Genomic DNA, 18,575 nt, shown 5'->3' with positions numbered 1-18,575 from the left:
GAACTGGATCTTTAGGCCGTATTTGGACAAGTTTATTGTGGTGTTTATAGATGATATTTTGATATACTCTAAGAACGAGGAAGAACACCGAGAGCATCTTTACATTGCATTGCGAATATTAAGGGATCATCAGTTATATGCTAAGTTAAGCAAGTGCGAGTTCTGGCTTAGAGAAGTGAAGTTCTTAGGCCATGTAGTATCTGTAGAGGGAGTAGCTGTTGATCCTAGCAAGGTCGATGCCGTATTGAAATGGGAAACCCCAAAATCTGTGACGGAGGTATGAAGTTTTGTGGGCTTAGCTGGGTATTACTGAAGATTCATCAAGGGATTTTCTCAGATCGCCATGCCTCTAACTAAGTTGACCAAGAAAGACCAACCATTTATCTGGAGCGAAAAGTGTGAGGCAGCTTTCCAAGAATTGAAGGCTAAGTTGACCACGGCTCTAGTGTTGACTATTCCAGATCCTAGTAAATCGTACACCCTGTACACTAATGCTTCACTTAAGGGTTTAGGGTGTGTCCTGATGCAGGAAGGAAAGGTGGTTGCCTATGCATCTAGGCAATTAACGCCACATGAGGAAAATTATCCTACACATGACTTGGAATTAGCTGCGGTGGTTTTTGCATTGAAGATCTGGAGGCACTACTTATATGGATCACAGTTTGAAGTCTTCAGTGATCACAAGAGCCTGAAGTATTTAATAGATCAGAAGGAATTGAATAATAGACAACGTCGGTGGATGGAATTCATCAAGGACTACGACTTTGAGCTTAAGTATCATCCGGGTAAAGCCAATGTGGTTGCAGACGCTTTGAGTAGGAAAACGGTGCATGTGTTTCACATTAGTTTGGAGGAATACTACTGCTTAGAGAGATTGAGAGATCTCCAAGTAGTGCATGAGGCTCCAGCCACTCTGCAATCAATGTTGGGTGATTATGAGTTCTTTCGAGATTTGAAGGTTGCACAGATGGAGGATGACTAGTTACTAAGCATCCGAGAGGAAGTGGAGACCCATGGTGTGCCTGATTATGAAATTGGTGAAGAAGGAATCCTGAGGTACAAGAAGAGGATTTGTGTCCCTAATAATGAGGAAATCAAAAGAACTATTCTAGAAGAGGCACATCGAAGTAATTACACGATACACCCAGGGATAACCAAGATGTACCAAGACCTGAAAAAAAACTACTGGTGGCCAAAAATGAAGAGGGATGTCACAAATTTTGGGCTGAAGTGTCTGACATGTCAAAAGGTCAAGATAGAACATCAGAGACCTCCAGGACTATTAAAGAATCTTGATATTCCCCAATGGAAATGGGATAGTATTTCCATGGATTTCATTACTGGTATGCCAAGAACCCCGGCTGGCTATGATGCGATATGGGTAATTGTAGATAGATTGACTAAGTCAGCGCACTTCCTGCCTATCAAGAGTACTTACTCTTTAGAACGATTGACAAAGCTGTATATAGATGAGATTGTTCGACTTCATGGAGTGCCAGAGTCTATCATTTCAAATAGGGACCCGAGGTTTACATCGAACTTCTGGCAATCATTACATGAAGCCATGGGCACTAAGCTCAAGTTTAGTACTGCTTATCATCCTCATACTGATGGACAGACTAAGAGGACTATTCAAACTCTTGAGGACATGTTGAGGGCCTGCGCGATAGAGCTAAAGGGTAGTTGGGACACTCACTTGTCATTAGCAGAGTTTGCCTATAACAACAGCTATCACGCTAGTATTCAGATGGCACCATATGAAGCTTTGTAAGGGAGGAAATGTAGATCTCCACTTTGTTGGACTGAATTAAGTGAAAGAACAATTATTGGCCCAGATTTAGTGGACATCACAACTAGAAAGATTGAGCTGATCAAGCAGAAGTTGTTGATGGCCCAAAGTCGACAGAAGAGTTATGCAGATCGTCGGAGGAGACCTTTAGAATTTGACGTGGGTGATCATGTATTTCTGAAGGTTTCACCTGTCACTGGTGTTGGTAGATCTATCAAAGCCAAGAAGCTTACACCCCGATTTATGGGTCCTTATGAGATTTTGGAGCGGATTGGACCTGTTGCATATCGAATTGCGCTGCCGCCACATCTTTCCAGTTTACACGACGTGTTCCACGTGTCACAGTTGAAAAAGTATCATCCTGATCCGTCTCATGTTATTGAACCCGAAGAGGTCGAGTTGCGAGATAATTTGACCTATCCAGCAGAACCAGAGCAGATTTTGGACGTTAAGGACAAACAATTGAGGAACAAAACTATCCGTCTTGTTAAGGTCTTTTGGAAGGGCATGAGTCCCGGTGATACTACCTGGGAGACAGAGGAACGGATGCGTTACAAGTACCCTTACCTGTTTTCTTAGTAAGCACTTGGAGTTACTTTTGTTTTTACTTCTTGTGTGTGGTTGTTTGAATTTTGAGGACAAAATTCTAATTAGGCAAGGAGAACTGTAATATCCTAAATTAATTTTTAGGATTTATGTAAAAATATATATAATAATATTTTATTATAAAAAATTCAAAAAAATATATATTTTATTATTATAATAAAATAATATTATTTTATTAAAGAAAAAAAAATATAAGTCAACTTTCCACCGAATTCGGTGGAAAGTTGACAGGGGAGGTAGAAATTTGGAGGGGGTTGCGGTAGAATTCAACCCCCTCAATAAATGTTTGAGGTTGTTAAATACCCCCTCCCCCAAATTCATTTCGCATCAGACGCAAGGAGGAAAGAGAGATAGAGTGGGTGAGGAACGAGAGAAAGAGAGATAGAGTAGGAGGAGCATACCAGTGAAGAAGAGGGCAAGCTTTGCAGATATTTTAGATACATAAAATTACTTCTTTTTTATCAAACTTTCTTTATAAATATTTTCTATATATTTTAAGCTTCCTATTTACATTATTACTGTAGTTATTAGAGAAAATTTTGAGACTTATATATGATCTAAGCATTAAGTTTTGACAAAAGATGATTATAGAAATTTAGAAGTAAATGAGTTGTTAATTTTAATAGGTTAGATTTGTCCATTTGTTGGTTTTTAGTATTTAAATCAGTTTTTCTAGTTGAAAAATCTATTATATATGATTTATATTATATTTTTACCGATTAAATTCAAGGTAAGTAATTTATTTGGATTGTTTCGCATATTATTAAGATTTTAATCGGTTTAGTTTTCTTTATTGGGTGACTGGAGGTTTTAAAATAATTATTGTAGCTAAAAAGTTTATTATTTGTGGAAACATATATATATATATATATATATATATATGTGGTAGTTATACTATTAAAGTTTTTGATCAGATTATTTATTTATAAATATTTAAGTATTATTAATTTTTAAGAGTTTGATTTTGAGGTTTAAACTGAAAATGAGAGTTTTTAGAATTTAGAACATAATAATTTTATATTTAGAAATTGTGGAAAATCCTTTTTATTAAGGTAAATAATTTGGAGGTGGTAAATAAATAATTTGGGTTGTTAAAAATTTTAAGTTGTTCTAAAATACTTAATAATTTTTGAGTTAGGAGAGTTGCGGGAATTTAGAGTAAAAATTTAATTAAATTAGAAATTTAAATAATGTAGAGAAGTTTAATTAATTAATTAATTAGTTTATAATAATATGTGGTTATATTAATTGTGTAGATTAATTATTGGTTGAGCAAATGATTGACCTTGTGGTAATCCTTAGTATTGCTTTGGCGAGAGGTAACCACTTTCCACTTGTTATATGTGCTAATATGTTGTTTGTGAGTATTTTGCTATTTTGGTATAATGATTTGTCATTTGAAACTCGAGTAGATAAATTATATCTTTTGAGCTATGAAAATTGTCTTGTGAGATTTTTGGAATTGTGATTGAGAAGTTTGGAAAAGATATATGATTTATATCTTATGGATTATACTGGGAAAAGATTGAGACATTTTTATTATATTGTGAATGGCTGGTTGTTATTTGGATTTTGGATTGAGCGCTATCCTATCACGTGGTAAGGCCACCACTGGTGCACATTGGTTGGCTTTTTCCTTCGTCCCTAGAGTAAGGGATAGACCCTTGTGGCTTTTTATTCATCCCCGAAACTATGGGATAGGCCTGTAATAAGGGATGGATCTTTGTGACTATTTAATCGTCCCCCAAAGTGTGGGATAGGCCTATAGGTCGGTTTGATCCCCTATAGTGAGGGATAGACTTATGTGGCTTGTGTGTTAGCTCCCGTAATGAGGATTTGGATGATTGAGATTATTTGAATATACATATTTGTATTTTCAGTGATATATATATTGAGATTTAATAATTATCCCACTTGACACCTCACGAGCACATGTTAGTATGTATGATGAGTTGGAAAGTTGGTTACTGAGGCGTTTGTCTCACCCCGTGGTTTAACATTTTCAGGCGATAGTTCAGGTGGTGGCCCATCAAGGAAGGCTCCGGAGGCATAGTGTACTGTTATAGCTTGTATAGCCTCCCTGCTTTTGTTTTATGTGTTGACTTGTTATATATTGCCACATAGGGCCCATATACTCTAGTGCTGTAAACTAATACTTTTAATTACTACTATCTGATATGGGAGGTCATTGGAAGGCCAGATATATTTACGACTTTGCGTATTACACTCATTCGAAAGTGTTGACTTTTGACTAATGAGCTCTATAGTTTATATAAATTGATTTATCAGTTCGTATGTTTGAAAATATCAGTTTGGTTTGGGCTAATGGTTGAATGATATTTCTGGACTTTGGAAGTCCAAGGCCCAAGGTAACGATCGATGTTACTCTTATTATAAGTTTATTTCTTTTAACCATGATAGCGATTTTAAAATTTTAAGGTTTCTTCTTTTCTATCATGGTTAATCATTCAAATAAATTGTTGGATTTAATCTAAAATGGTTTTGAAAGAGCGGTTGTCACAAAAAATAGCAAATAAATGTTTTGAATATTTATTTTTATATTTTTCTTAACTTGTTCTTTTTGGGTTTAGGAAATGGCCAACTCAAACTCAAATTCTAACCACTCTTTTGGAAAATATTCAACTTATTCTCCTCTTTCTGATGCTCCGAAATCTTCAAATTGTTATGCTGAAGAAAGTACAAATAAAAGAAAAGCACCTCAATCACAAGTAAACTCTAATGTACCTGAGCGGAGCAGTGGTAAAAGGAAATGTGTTCCTGACCAACAAGAGGAAGAAGTCTGCAGACCCAAGGACATAAATTTAATAGAAAAGATAGCAGAAAAGCATACTGATGAATACAAGCATCAAAAGTGCCTATTTTCAAAATTGAGTTATTATGCTAAACAAATTGTCAATGAATAAGACACACTCTTTTTCTCAAACATTGCAATCCAATACAGAGAGGAATTGGCAAGGAGGGGACACATATTTAGTGAAGCATTTTTTAAACAAAGTCTCTGTAGATGCTGGAAAGATGTTAAAGAGAGTTTGAGAGGACCCATGATAAAATATATCGTGAACGAATGAGTTTTTGTTCACATTTATTTTTCTTTTCATTTAATGTTTACTCTTGAGACTTTATTTTTGGGATTATCCAAATTTTTGTAAACATTTATGCTTCGATAAATAAAGTTTTTTTTTATTTCAAATGCTTTATTTGAGTAGGAGTTTCATGAGAAAAACTCCAATTGGGGATATGTTCAAGGAAAGTCAGAGATAAGAAAGGTAAGAGACTAACCAGGAGTAATGGGATGGGAGCCAACCTAGTTGTCTCCTGATCATGAAAATGGTGAGACTCTTACCCGGACAACCTGTGACCTACTTGAGTACTAAAATGCATTGTTGTCTATGTGATAGCACAATGTCTCAAAGAGGAATCAAGTCCATTATAGCTGACCTCGTAGGAGGTGACAAGCTGAACGGAGACAATTACAACATGTGGCGTCGTAAGATATCATATGTCCTCGAAGAACAAGAAGTCACTGATGTGTTGACTACTTTTCTTCTAGAGCCTGAGGCAAATGCATCGCGAAGGGACCAGGACGGCTACGCGGCCTGGAAAAGAAGGGACACTATTGCCAAAATTACCATGCTGAGTGCCATGACTGACAATGTGTTGGTGCAATTCGAAACACACCCTTCAGCCTCTGCCATGTGGGCAGCACTGAAATCTGAATTTGACGATACCTCTGCTGCAAGGCTTAGGAGACTCACCGTCAAACTTGACAATTTCAAGTTGGATCCTAACACTCCCATAAGGCATCACCTAAGGGCAATGCAGAACTTAATCAGGGAGCTTAAGGAAGCCGGAGGCACCTTATCTGATGAGCAACAGATTCAAGCTGTCATGAGATCTCTCCCAGCAAGTTGGGATACCATGAAGCACACCATTACTCATAACGAGAGTATAAAAACCTTTATTGATGTAGCTCGCCACCTCCAACTGGAGGATGATCGGATGGAAACTGTGAAGCCTATCAGTAAGGCATATTTAACTGAAGGAAAGGGAGGGGCAACCTCCCAAAACCAGTCCAAGAGAAGTAAAGGCTCTCAAAATAAGAAAGGCAGCCCTAAAGTAAAGAAGGGAAAGAGTTCCTTCAAGAAAGGCAAGAAACCTGCAAAGAAGTGGAACATAGCAACCATCAAATGTTATGCTTGCCAACAAAAGGGACATTATGCCAAGGACTGCCCTGAGCAGAAAAAGGTATTGGATTCAGATTCAATACATTTCTCTTATGTTTCTAGCACTGCGTTTATTGTTGAAACTAATCCTGTTTGGGTTATAGACTCAGGGGCCACAGACCACGTGAGCAAGGATCGTGGTAACTTGACAGAATTTCATCGGTTACTAGCAAGAAGCGGATGGCTTTATGTTGGGAACAACGCGAGAGTAGAAGTCAAAGGGATCGGTACTTGTGAGCTGACCCTGCATGGAGGAAGGACCCTAGTCTTGCAAAATGTCCTCTACGCTCTGGAAATCCAATGAAATCTTGTGTCTGTTATTTCCTTAGTTAAATTTTATTTCAATGTCTTTTTTCATGATTTCACAGTAGACATTTCGTATGGGACCAACTTTTCAGTTTCTGGTTATGTTTCGGATGGTTTCTTTGTTTTAGAAAATTTCAATGATAATTTTTCTAATTCTTGCTATGCACTTTCTTCCGATGTCAATTACGATATATGGCACGCTAGATTAGGACATATTGGTCAAGAACGCATGACCAAACTGGCAAAAGAGGGTTTGCTAGGAAATGTGTCCAAAAAGGAAATGTCTCTATGTGAACATTGCTTTGGTGGCAAGAGCACAAGAAAGCCTTTCAGAAAGGCAACCAGAGCTAACCATCCTCTTGAATTGGTACACTCTGATATTTACGAACCAATGAGTGTTAGGGCACGTCACAGAGCATGGTATTTTATTACCTTCATCGATGATTCTTCCCGATATGGCTATACTTACCTGATTTCCCACAAATCTGAGGCATTAGAGTGCTTTAGAAAATATCTCAATCTAGTGGAAAATCAGCTAGGTTCAAGAATCAAAGCCTTAAGAACTGACCGAGGTCGAGAATACCTCTCTGATCAATTCAAGGAGCTCTGTGAAGAAAGGGGTATTGTTAGGCAACTAACAATCCCTGGCACTCCTCAACAAAACGGAGTTGCTGAAAGGAGAAATAGAACTCTCCTCGATATGGTTAGATCAATGATGGCATAAGCTGAGCTTCCAACCTCATATTGGGGAGATGCTCTTTTAATTGCCACATTCATACTTAACCGAGTGCCTTCTAAATCAGTCGCCACAACCCCTTATGAATCATGGACAAACTGCAAACCAGATCTAAGCATCCTAAGACCATGGGGGTCAGCGGCCTATATTCGTGATTCTTCCCATAAATATGACAAGCTAGAACCGAGGGGCAAAAAGTGTATCTTCATAAGATACTCTGAGAACTCTAAGGGGTATGTCTTCATTGGTGAAAATGATGACGGCTCAGTGACTGAGATAGAGTCAAGGGACACAACATTCATAGAAACCGAATATCCTAACAGAGGGAGTATTGATGAAACAAGCCGTCTTTATGAGGATGATGGCAATAAGGTACAACAAAGTGTTCCTCAGTCTACTGATCTGAGTGGGAGGGTTGAACCATTTTCACAACAAGGTTTAACCCAGCCGCAGGAAGAAAGTCCTACAGCAACCCCACTTAGGAGAAGTAACAGAGACAAAACTCCTAAGAGACGCTTCTCAATTGAAGGAACAACCTTCATCGTTAGTCCAGAAAACGATGAAAGAGACCCCGTAAGTGTTAAAGAAGCACTAACAGGACCTGCTAAGGAAAAATGGCAGAAGGCCTTACAAGAGGAAATGGATTCCATGGAATCCAACCAAGTATGGGAATTAGTTGATCTACCACCTGGCCGAAAGGCAATTGGGAGCAAGTGGGTTCTCAAGTACAAACGTAAGGCTGATGGATCAATTGATAAACCCAAAGCAAGGTTAGTTGCCAAAGGGTATACACAACGGGAAGGAGTGGATTACGCAGACACCTTCTCACCTGTTATACGTTTCAACCCGATACGACTGATACTGGCTTTAGTAGCAAGTTTAGACTTAGAGTTACATCAGATGGATGTAAAAACAGCTTTCTTGAATGGAGAACTAGATGAGGAAATCTATATGGAACAGCCTGAGGGCTTCATACAGAAAGGGAACGAACAAAAGGTTTGTAAACTCTTGAGATCCATTTATGGACTCAAGCAATCATCTAGGCAGTGGTACTTAAGGTTCCACAAAGCTATAAGCTCCTATGACTTTGAAATGATCGAGGAAGATCACTGCGTTTATATCAAGCGTTTTGGAGACAACTTTGTCATTCTATCCCTCTATGTCGATGACATACTACTAGCTGGTACCAATTTGAAACTAATAAAGATGATCAAAGAGTGGTTATCCTTGAACTTCGAGATGAAAGACATGGGCGAAGCAGAATATATCTTAGGTGTTAAGATAAGAAGAGATCGTTCTAGAAAATTGCTGTCATTGTCACAAAAGGCATACATAGCAAAGATTTTTGAGCATTTTAATATGAGAAACTGCAAGCCTATGGATACCCCTGTGGTTAAGGGACATAACCTAAGTGAGGAAATGCGCCCTACAAAACAATGCGATATAGAGCGCATGAAGAGAGTCCCATACTCAAGTGCCGTTGCCAGCCTAATGTACGCCATGTTGTGTACCAGGCCAGACATATGCTTCGCAGTCGGACTTGTGAGTCGATTCCAATCCAATCCAGGAGTCAAACACTGGGAAGCTGTAAAGAGGATTATGAGATATCTAAAAGGAACCATGGACTATGAGCTATGCTATCAAGGAAATGGCCTTCGTGCGGAGGGTTATTCCGATGCTGATTGGGCAGGAGACCTGGACGAGCGACACTCGACGTCAGGCTATGCTTTCCTACTGAATAACGGAGCAATCTCCTAGAGCAGCAAGAAACAAACGTGTGTGTCTCTTTCATCCATGGAAGCAGAATATGTAGCTTGTTCTGCAGCTGTCCAAGAAGCTGTGTGGCTCAAAAGATTCTTAGTACGATTGGGAATCCATGGTGGGAGTGAGGGACCAACTCTGATTCACTGCGATAGTCAAGCAGCAATAGCCTATGCAAAGGACCCTAAGTACCACAATCGTACTAAGCATATAGACATAAAATATCACTTTGTAAGGGATATGATCGCTAAGAAACAAGTGACAGTTCAATACTTGTCCACTCATAAGATGTTGGCAGATCCCCTAACCAAGTCTATAGCTAGAGATCCTTTCGTTAAGCATGTAAAGGCCTTGGGCATGTGTAGAGCATGATGTATTGAACTCTTTTTTCTTTTTGATCCTTTTTTTTGTTCAAATACGCAGGCACAAGGCATGTTGTACTGAACCTTTTCCTCTTACTTAGTAATTCAATGCATTTTATCCAGTTCAAAGAAATTTTTCTTGTATATACATTTGTGTGTTTATACATGCATAGGCATAAGGTATGTAATACAAATGTGTCGTACAGGTCACAAGGTTGGCTCACTCACACGAGCAACCGCCTCGCTATGTTCTCATGGGATGTAGAAAGGTTTGACAGCAGATGATCACCATGAGATGGTAGAGAAGAATCACTGCACAAATGTCACCTCAGCTAGACTGAGATGAGACCCATAAAAGTTTGGACCGAATCATGGATAATGTGTCATCCATGAGACCTGTAGCCAGACAAGGAACTCTTCACTAGTAAGACGTCATATATAGTTGTGATGAAAGAGCTCCTAGTTCAAATGTTGGAGTGCATTTGGAACTTAAGTCTGTACGGTGCTATTAAAACCAAAAGCGACATACTCCACTTGGTGGATTGAGCACCGTAGCATGCAATTCATACTGCATGAGCTCACTCAAATCCGCAACAAGGGACATAGATGGAATATCCTGATCCATTACAGTGTGAGTCCCAGAAAGGAAATAAACCTTTCATAATGCCTTTAAGACTTAGACAACATCACAAGGTTTTGGTTTAGTGGCAGCTACTCTAGCCTAAACCCCATGGTCAAGAATGATGCGATCTAACGGGTCAAGACTGAGAAAGCGACTATGCCAAATCTAAATGATGAATAGTCAAAAGGACGATTTATCCTGAAATACACATTTACGTTGGTGTCTGTGACATGTCCCTTGCAGGTTGAACAGAACAACTAAGCAAGTATGGATACCATACGTATGAGAAGGCAATCTGAGTAAACAAAATAACTCGAGAGGGATTATATATGCCACAAGTAAAGTGTATGGATAAAACTAGGGCATTTGAGGCAACAAGCATACAATTTGCAGGTACACCAAGGGTGTTCTTGTGTGCTGGTCCTGCATAAAGGATTCCTAGTGCACAGGCGCCCGAATTGATGACGTCATGCCCACGCGGTCACGGCAGACACCTAGTATGAAGCAATGAAAGATTTAGCTATCGCACGATGGGCAGCCCATCAAGTGCGAGTGGGAGATGTTAGATTTTTGGGCTTGGATTCGCCCTTAATGGGCCGGATTATTTGACTGGGTATAAAGAGAATATATCAGTCAAATATCCAAGCGATATTGTGATATGTTTGACTTGGTCAAACACCCTGAATCATATCCAATCGGTTACGATATAAATCTAATTAATTTATAATTAATTAATTTATATTATGTAGATTAAATATATATTAAGTATATATATTTAGAATTAATTATGATTGATTCTAGATTTAAATTTAAATATCATGATATTACGAGATAAGGATATATTATATCTTATCTCAGATTTTATCTGATGGGCTCAGTGGATATTTTTATGCTACCCAAAATATCCCTGACAAAAGCTATAAATAGAGGCTTCCCCCCATCAGTTCAAATCACTCCAGTAGTAGAGCTTTCCTACTATCTCTCTCTCTCTTATTTTCTTTCTTGCAAAAAAGGTGCTCTGCTGTGCACTTAAAAGCTTAGACTTTTTATAGTCTAGCTTAGGCGTGAGCTAAGAAGATCAGACCGACCCGACCCGAGATCCGACTCGGTATGTTTTCGATCCATTCTAATATTTTTCTTACATGAAATTTAGAGGTACTTTTTAAAAAATTTTCCCATAAAAAAAAGTATTTTAAAATGTTCCACTGCAGATTAGGAAGTCACAATTTTTTCCATAGGCAACAAAAAAATTTGTTGTAAAAAATTTGGAGCTTTTTAGTAGTAAAAATCACAACTCTTTCCATTTCTGTATCCCTTACAAAACACATCATAACAATGTATTTATATTTTAAACACGTTATTTAACAATATATATTTTTCATATTTTATATTGAAATTTAAGAAGGAAAAATGACAAAAAAAACACATATTGAATTTTAAAATAACAAATTGGTAACTTTTTTTTTTTACAGATTTTGATATGACATAATCAAAACTATTACAAGAATAATAATTATTTGTCATTTTAAAATTTAACAGGTATTTTTTTAATTTTTTTATTTTAAGAATTATTGTTATTCTTTACTATTAACATTCCACTGATCAATTGCACATAAAAACATATATTTATCAAGGTAACATTCCCCTCTAATAATTTATTTATCTAATTTTTAAAACATTCTTCCTTTAATCCCTCAGAGTACGCGTTTGGAAGCATTATGGTTCAAGAAATTCACGAAACAAGCCCGTAGATTGAAAATTTACAATTGGTTCTCGGGTTACTGTTTATTAGTTAAATTCCAAATTTTTGGTCTAATTTTGAAAAATCATAACTAAATATAAAAAAATCGTATTGAGGTGGTTCAAAATTCTATTTGAAGCTCTTCTAATTCTCCATAGAACAAAAAATATAAAATGGGACTTAATCCTTGCTAATTTATACAGTTTATTTGTTGAACTTTACTGTTCATTTAGTCAAAACTATACATTCCAATTTCTCTACTCTAAATTTGATCAAGCATAACTCTTAGCACACACATTCATTTTAGGTGATCTACCATTTGTTTTAAAGCTCAGAATGTGTACTTTAACCATACCAAATTTTATGGGCAGAATCAATCGTTTTCTTCAGTTCCACTCTATCTCAATTTTGTTGCTTAATTAGGGATAGTTTATTCCCTTAACTTGTATTAATAAATCATAATTAATTCTTTCCTTGCATAATACCTTTCCATTCAAGCATCAGCCATTCCCATACAGCATCATAGTCAATTGCACATGCCATCATCATAATTATCATCACACAATCTTTATGGCACAAGTATATCATACATTCTCATATAAATTATACAATGTAATACAATAAATTTCTTCAACTCTTTTCCTCTTTCCTTGCTTCCACTTTATACATCTTTTGTTTGATCATTATCACCTATTATGGTTGGTTAAGGGAGTGTGGGGTTCAGGAGAATCTCAATAGCAAACATTACCATCAATGCATGTAAGATAGATGCAAGTGTATGGCATGCTTTCTTGATTTAGCTCATACTTGCTTATAACATTTTCTTATACTCAGTGTTTCATATAAACATGCATGGCCATAGAAAACATCAATGAAACAGAGCATCATAATTGCATTTACATCACATGTCATCATCTAATCCCATAATGCACATCAACACACAAACATACTTATCAAGTACATATGAAAGGTAAGTTCACTACCTTGTAATCTTTAAGCTTTCTTCTTACTCCTTTTTTCTTCCAACCATTAAGGTTGCTTACTCAACCTTTGCCATTCATCTTCCTCAATTTCTCATGGCCCTAAATACATCAACAAATCATTGCCATTCATTCATTAGAGCTATGGTAATCAACAACATCAATTCTTTGTTTTCTTTGAACTACATTAACTTCTAACTTTTGGGTTTGATTTTCAACCTTTCTAAAATTAGTTCCACATGCTATTCCACACAATTTTATATGTAGAATCCATTTCCAAGCTCAAAATTATCAAAATCAAACTCCTTCCTATTCAAACTGATCTGGCCGAACATAGGTCTTAGGGCGTAAAATTCCATTTTCAATTCTAATGCTTCCAAACTTGTTTTCTCACCTTTACCCCACACAATTTTTCATTTTGAACACATTGGAAGCATCAAAATTATCAAAATCCAATACTAACCCCAAGAACTAGCTCTAGCCAAAATGTTACTCTAGTTACATAATCATGAAGTTCAACGTATTTCAATATAAAACCACTTGATTCTTGTTATTTTGAAGCCTTTAAACATTATTCTAACATCAATTTCATCTTCCCCTTAACTTAGAAATTTCGTGCAGCATACCTCCTTAGGGTTTCAAGCTCACAAAAATCACTAAAATCCATAACCAAGCTCAACAATAACAAGAATAGTGAAAACTACATCAAAAACCATGAACATATCTTGTTTTGGAGCTTGATCTTGCGTATGATCACTTGGCCTTTCTCTCTCCCTCTTCTTTCTCTCTCTAGAATCTATTTTGCAAGAGTTTTCTCATGGTTTCCTTGAGCTTAGACGAAATGAGGGCAAGGAAGGGGGTATTTATAGAGTTTAAGAACAAATCCTAGCCATTGATTTTGAAAATATGTGGCTTAATCTTGACCGTCCATTTCTCCTCTTTGTCTTGTGGTGACAAGTGTCTCTATGACATCATGCTTACATCATCATACTTATTCCATTCTCACATCATCAAACCACATGTCTTCAATCCAACCATTCATGTGTCTTGTATCTGACTGTACATGTGTCTTACATCCAACCGTACAAATGTTTTTCATCCAACAGTACACTTGTCTTTCATTTAATCATACACTTGTCTCTTCCATGTCCCTTCATCATTTTGGCATTAAGATAGGGAGAAAATTATTATAAAATTCGTTCAAAATACAGCCCTTAGGTATTCCTCTACCTATCTTGTCATTATGCACTGTATCGGGTACTGTTTCGAACCCTAACTTACCATGTACCACTAGGACATGTTCTGGCACCGTTTTTTTTTTATCTCAAATAAGTCCACATGGCATTGTATAATATGCCTAAAGATAAAGTGATGCTCTTTCCTTGTTCTTCCATTACAACAATTAATAATATTTATTTCTTCCATTAAAATAATTAATAATATTTATTTTGGAGTAAATTTGATCGAATTCTTTCTACCGATCCACAACTTTGAAAATTCGTCTCCGGGTATCAATGCTATTTATTCATCATGGGAAATTTCTCTAATTTTAATTAAGTCAAAAGTTAACCTCTAGACAATTGACTATGACTTTCCTCGGATAGTGTATAAATAGGTTTTAAATTCTATTAAAGACAACCTAGTCACTTTCTGGGGACAGAATTATTTTTAAAACCTGTAATAATTTCTCAAGTATTTTTTTTCATTTTCTTCTAATTATCTGAGGCCTCCTTATATTTTAAATAATTCAATTTCTGCTAATATTCAAAATTAGCTGAAACCCTTAAAATTCCACAAATTTCTTCTAGGGGCATTTTAATCATTTTTAGCCCCATACAGGCCTATGGACCTCATCCTTATTTTTTTGAAATTTTTCTAAAGTATTCAGGTCAACTTTCCATCTACACCCTTCTTGGCCTGAAAATTTTCAAATTTGCATTTTAGTCCTTGCTTGGGTTTATCCTCAGGAATCCTCTTACTGAGGTTCCGAGTACAACCTTTGACCTTTAATTACCTCAATCTCTGGACTCCTAAACTTCCCATACAGGTCTTAACATACCATTTCCTATTTTTTGAGATTTTTCTAGGATTTTCAGGCACAATTTTCATTTTTGCCCTTACAGCCTAAAACTTTACAAAATTATGATTTTACCTTTGGTTCATTTTTACCTCATAATTCACCTCATTGAGGCCTCTAGCATAATCTTTGGCATACATTCATCTCCATTTCTCATTCCTGGATCTTAAGATCTAACTAGAGTCTCTAACTTTCTTTTTTCTCAGTCCCGGCAAACTTTTCATTTACGATTTAGTCCCTGAAAATCCCTCTGTCCCTCCAGGAAACCTCTGGGACCTCTATCAAAAGGGCTCTGGTGGCCTACCCATTTCAGGCTAATTTCGATACTTCTAGACCCAAAATTTGGGATGTGACAATTTTGCTTAGATTGAAAAAAGCTAAATAAGTGACCATTTTTATAAGCATTATTTTTTTATGGGAGGTAATCCTATTTAAGGTACTGTTATCTATTAAATATATATCAATTTATAAGTTAGTAACGTGTGAACAAATTTACTTAAAATAACCTTGTGAAATATTAGATTATATATCAATTTATAAGTTAGGTAAATTAGTTTACAAAATAATAAATCTAATTTTCACCGAAAAATAATAAATATAATAAATTAAAATCTTGTATTTAAAAAAATTCCAAAAAAATATACTTAAATTTCAAAATTCCTAAATGGTCACTTGAATTTAACAAATTCCAAATTAACCTAAGTGACTAAATTAGAACTTTAGAATGTTAAGAAATTTACAATTTTACTCTTTACTTGTTTTTCAAAAAAAAAAAAATCTTAAGTCACCCTCACCTTCCAGCTCACTGCCAATAACCCATGCTAGAGTTCAGATGAGTAGCCAATCACCAAAGTTTCGGTGGCTGGGGACTAATTTTTTAGGGATTTTTTTAATATTTATAATGTGATTAATAATTCTTATAATAATATTCACGATTCCATTAATGCTATAACCACATGTTTTCAGGTTTTAAAACTAAGATTTTTTTTCCAATATTTGTAACATGATTAACAACTCCTATAACAAAAAATTGTATTAATGGAGTTGGGAATATCATTATATAAAAGTTTAACATGTGGTTCCCATTCCCTTAATTTCTCCAAGTTTTAAAACATATCACATAAAATGGTTAATGACATTTAATGAGGTTGTGAATATCATTATAAGAGTTATTAATCAAATTACAAATGTTGAAAAAATTTTAGTTCAAAAACCTGAAAAGCACCTCCGGTCAAAAAAAAAAACCTGAAAAGCACGGGATTAATGTCATTTAACGAAATTGTGACAATCGCTATAAGAATTGTTAATCACGATTATGAATCTTGAAAAAATCTCCAAAAAAATAGTTGCTGATTGCCGAAACTCCAATAACTAACGGCCCACCTGAACTTCTCTGCATGGGTTGTTGAGGGTCGCCAATGTTGGTGCTTCGATAATTGGCCGGCTGACAAGTGAAGGTGACAAAAATTTTTTTTCAGAATGTTAAAGCCCAAAATTGTAAATTCACCATTTCAAAATTTCAATTTAGTTCTTATGATTAATTTGAAATTTGTTAAATTCATATCACTTTTTAGGAATTTTGAAATTTAAGTATATTTGTTTGAAATTTTCCCTATTTAAAATAAAAATCTATTCCCTGAATGTTCTTACATTTAGAAAACGGTAGTATTGTGGTATCAACATCATCGCTCCCATAAAAAATTACGCAATATTAAACATATATTTAAATGTCGGCTTTGTAGCTAGTTTAATTCCTCACGGCTCTTTGATAATAATTTTGTTTCTATCATCCATAAAATTAAACCCCCATCACACGACGTTTGTGGTACTTTGATTTTTCCAGTAAAAACAAAAGAAACAGAAAAGTCCTGTGGCTCTCTTTTGACATATTATATTTTACAGTAAACTGGTTAAATTAAAATAAAGCCATGTGTCTTTCGTGTAATTCTAACAATAGTGTTAGTTGTCACATATCTTCACCAATTCTTTCTGGAATAATATTTCTTATTCAAAGCGATCAACCAACCTCACCAAACAGTCTCACAAATCAAACCTAAAAAATTACAACACCAAGTGTTTTTACGCACCTCGCAAGAAATTGAAACCAACCAAAATAATAATTAATTAATAACAGCTTATGAACAAAAACAGCATTAAAATTTAGATATTTAATTTAAACAAAAATTAATCCCTCACTATGCTGCGAAAGAGCAAATACTGTACATCTACAGCAGATTCCTCTGTCTGTAAACCCAGAAACCAGAAAATTACTCTCACTTCGTCAATATTCCCACTTATTCTGCATCAAACTGACTCAAATATGTATACAAATTTAGCAGATAACACAAGCATTTGGATCTTCTTCCACACTTCTTGCATAGTAAGCAGGATATTGAGGAGGATAGTAATATTGTGTTTTCATCTGATTCTGATAATAATTCTGATAAGCCTTAAGAAGATCAGCCATTTGTTCCTTTTCGTCTTTCTTCTTTTCTTCCTTCTTTTCTTCCTTCTTCTCTTCTTTCTTTGGCTCTTCCTTCTTCTTCTCTTCTTTTGCAGGTCCCACTGAAACTATCTCTGTGTGACACAGTTTTCTCAGCTTCCCCACTATGTTCACCGGATCGATGTCCCCTATTAGGGTTAATTTCTTGTCTTTCATGTCCACAGACACAGAATCAACCCCTGCAAAAAGGAAGAAGAACCCATTAATCTTTCCGAATTTTCTGATCTGGGTTTCGAACGAGGAAGAAGATTATGATCAGAAAGTGATGAAATTTCGTTAATTACCTGGAAGCCCAGACACAGCCTTCATGGCTTTCTTCTTGATTGACTCGTCGTGTAGCTCTACCTTGAGAATCACTTTCTGAGGAAACAGAGAGAGGAAATTGAATCAGAAAAATCTATACATAAATGAAGGAGATAAGTAGGAGAGTGAAAGTGGGGGAGAAATTCTCACCTTCATGATGTTGAACTGGTGAAGATTGTTAATGGCGAATTTAGAGAGAGAGAGATCAGAGGCGGGGAGGGAAATAGAGAGAGAAATGGAGAATTGAAGCGATGAGGTGAGAAAATGGGTGAAGGCATTTATAATGGGAAAAAGCAAGGGGAAAGAAGGAGGAAGGAGCAGGGTCAAGACAAGTCAAGGCCCATTTTGTGGTCTCCGCTCCGGTCAGCACTACGCAGTCGTATTAGACTTGAAGCCCTCCTCCCGAATATCTTTTCATGTTTATTTCTTAAAGGAAGATAAAATAATAATAAAATTTTGAATTAATATAAATTTTAAAACAAAAATTTATGTAAAGTAAAGTTGAGGATTATACTAACCCCGAAACTTTTACAAATGTGGGATGT

The 18,575-nt window shown here is 36.0% G+C and overlaps 1 protein-coding gene across 1 annotated transcript; it reads right to left on the bottom strand.

Annotated features, from left to right (window-relative positions):
- Positions 1-17,322: 17,322 nt before the first annotated feature.
- LOC114756628 (heavy metal-associated isoprenylated plant protein 39) lies at positions 17,323-18,284 on the bottom strand. Its single transcript, XM_028945571.1, has 3 exons — positions 18,181-18,284; positions 18,012-18,087; positions 17,323-17,906 (listed from the first exon to the last, which is right to left on the bottom strand). The coding sequence occupies exons 1-3, from the start codon at positions 18,184-18,186 to the stop codon at positions 17,557-17,559; spliced, it is 432 nt and encodes a 143-aa protein (XP_028801404.1). The 5' UTR covers positions 18,187-18,284; the 3' UTR covers positions 17,323-17,556.
- Between the last annotated feature and the right edge of the window lie 291 nt (positions 18,285-18,575).

This window comes from Neltuma alba, unplaced genomic scaffold, assembly GCF_004799145.2.
Source record: "Neltuma alba isolate B1F8T4 unplaced genomic scaffold, ASM479914v2 tig00010443_pilon, whole genome shotgun sequence".
NCBI classification, from domain to species: Eukaryota; Viridiplantae; Streptophyta; class Magnoliopsida; order Fabales; family Fabaceae; genus Neltuma; species Neltuma alba.
The sequence above is the reverse complement of the archived record's forward strand: the minus strand, read 5'-3'. Positions and strand labels throughout refer to the sequence as shown.

What these genes read in the sequence shown, in the direction of transcription:
- LOC114756628 (XM_028945571.1), bottom strand. An exon ending in GGCTGTGTCTGGGCTTCCAG is followed by an intron (nt 17,907 to 18,011) that starts GTAATTAACGAA and finishes TCCTTTTTGCAG; the next exon opens with GGGTTGATTCTGTGTCTGTG.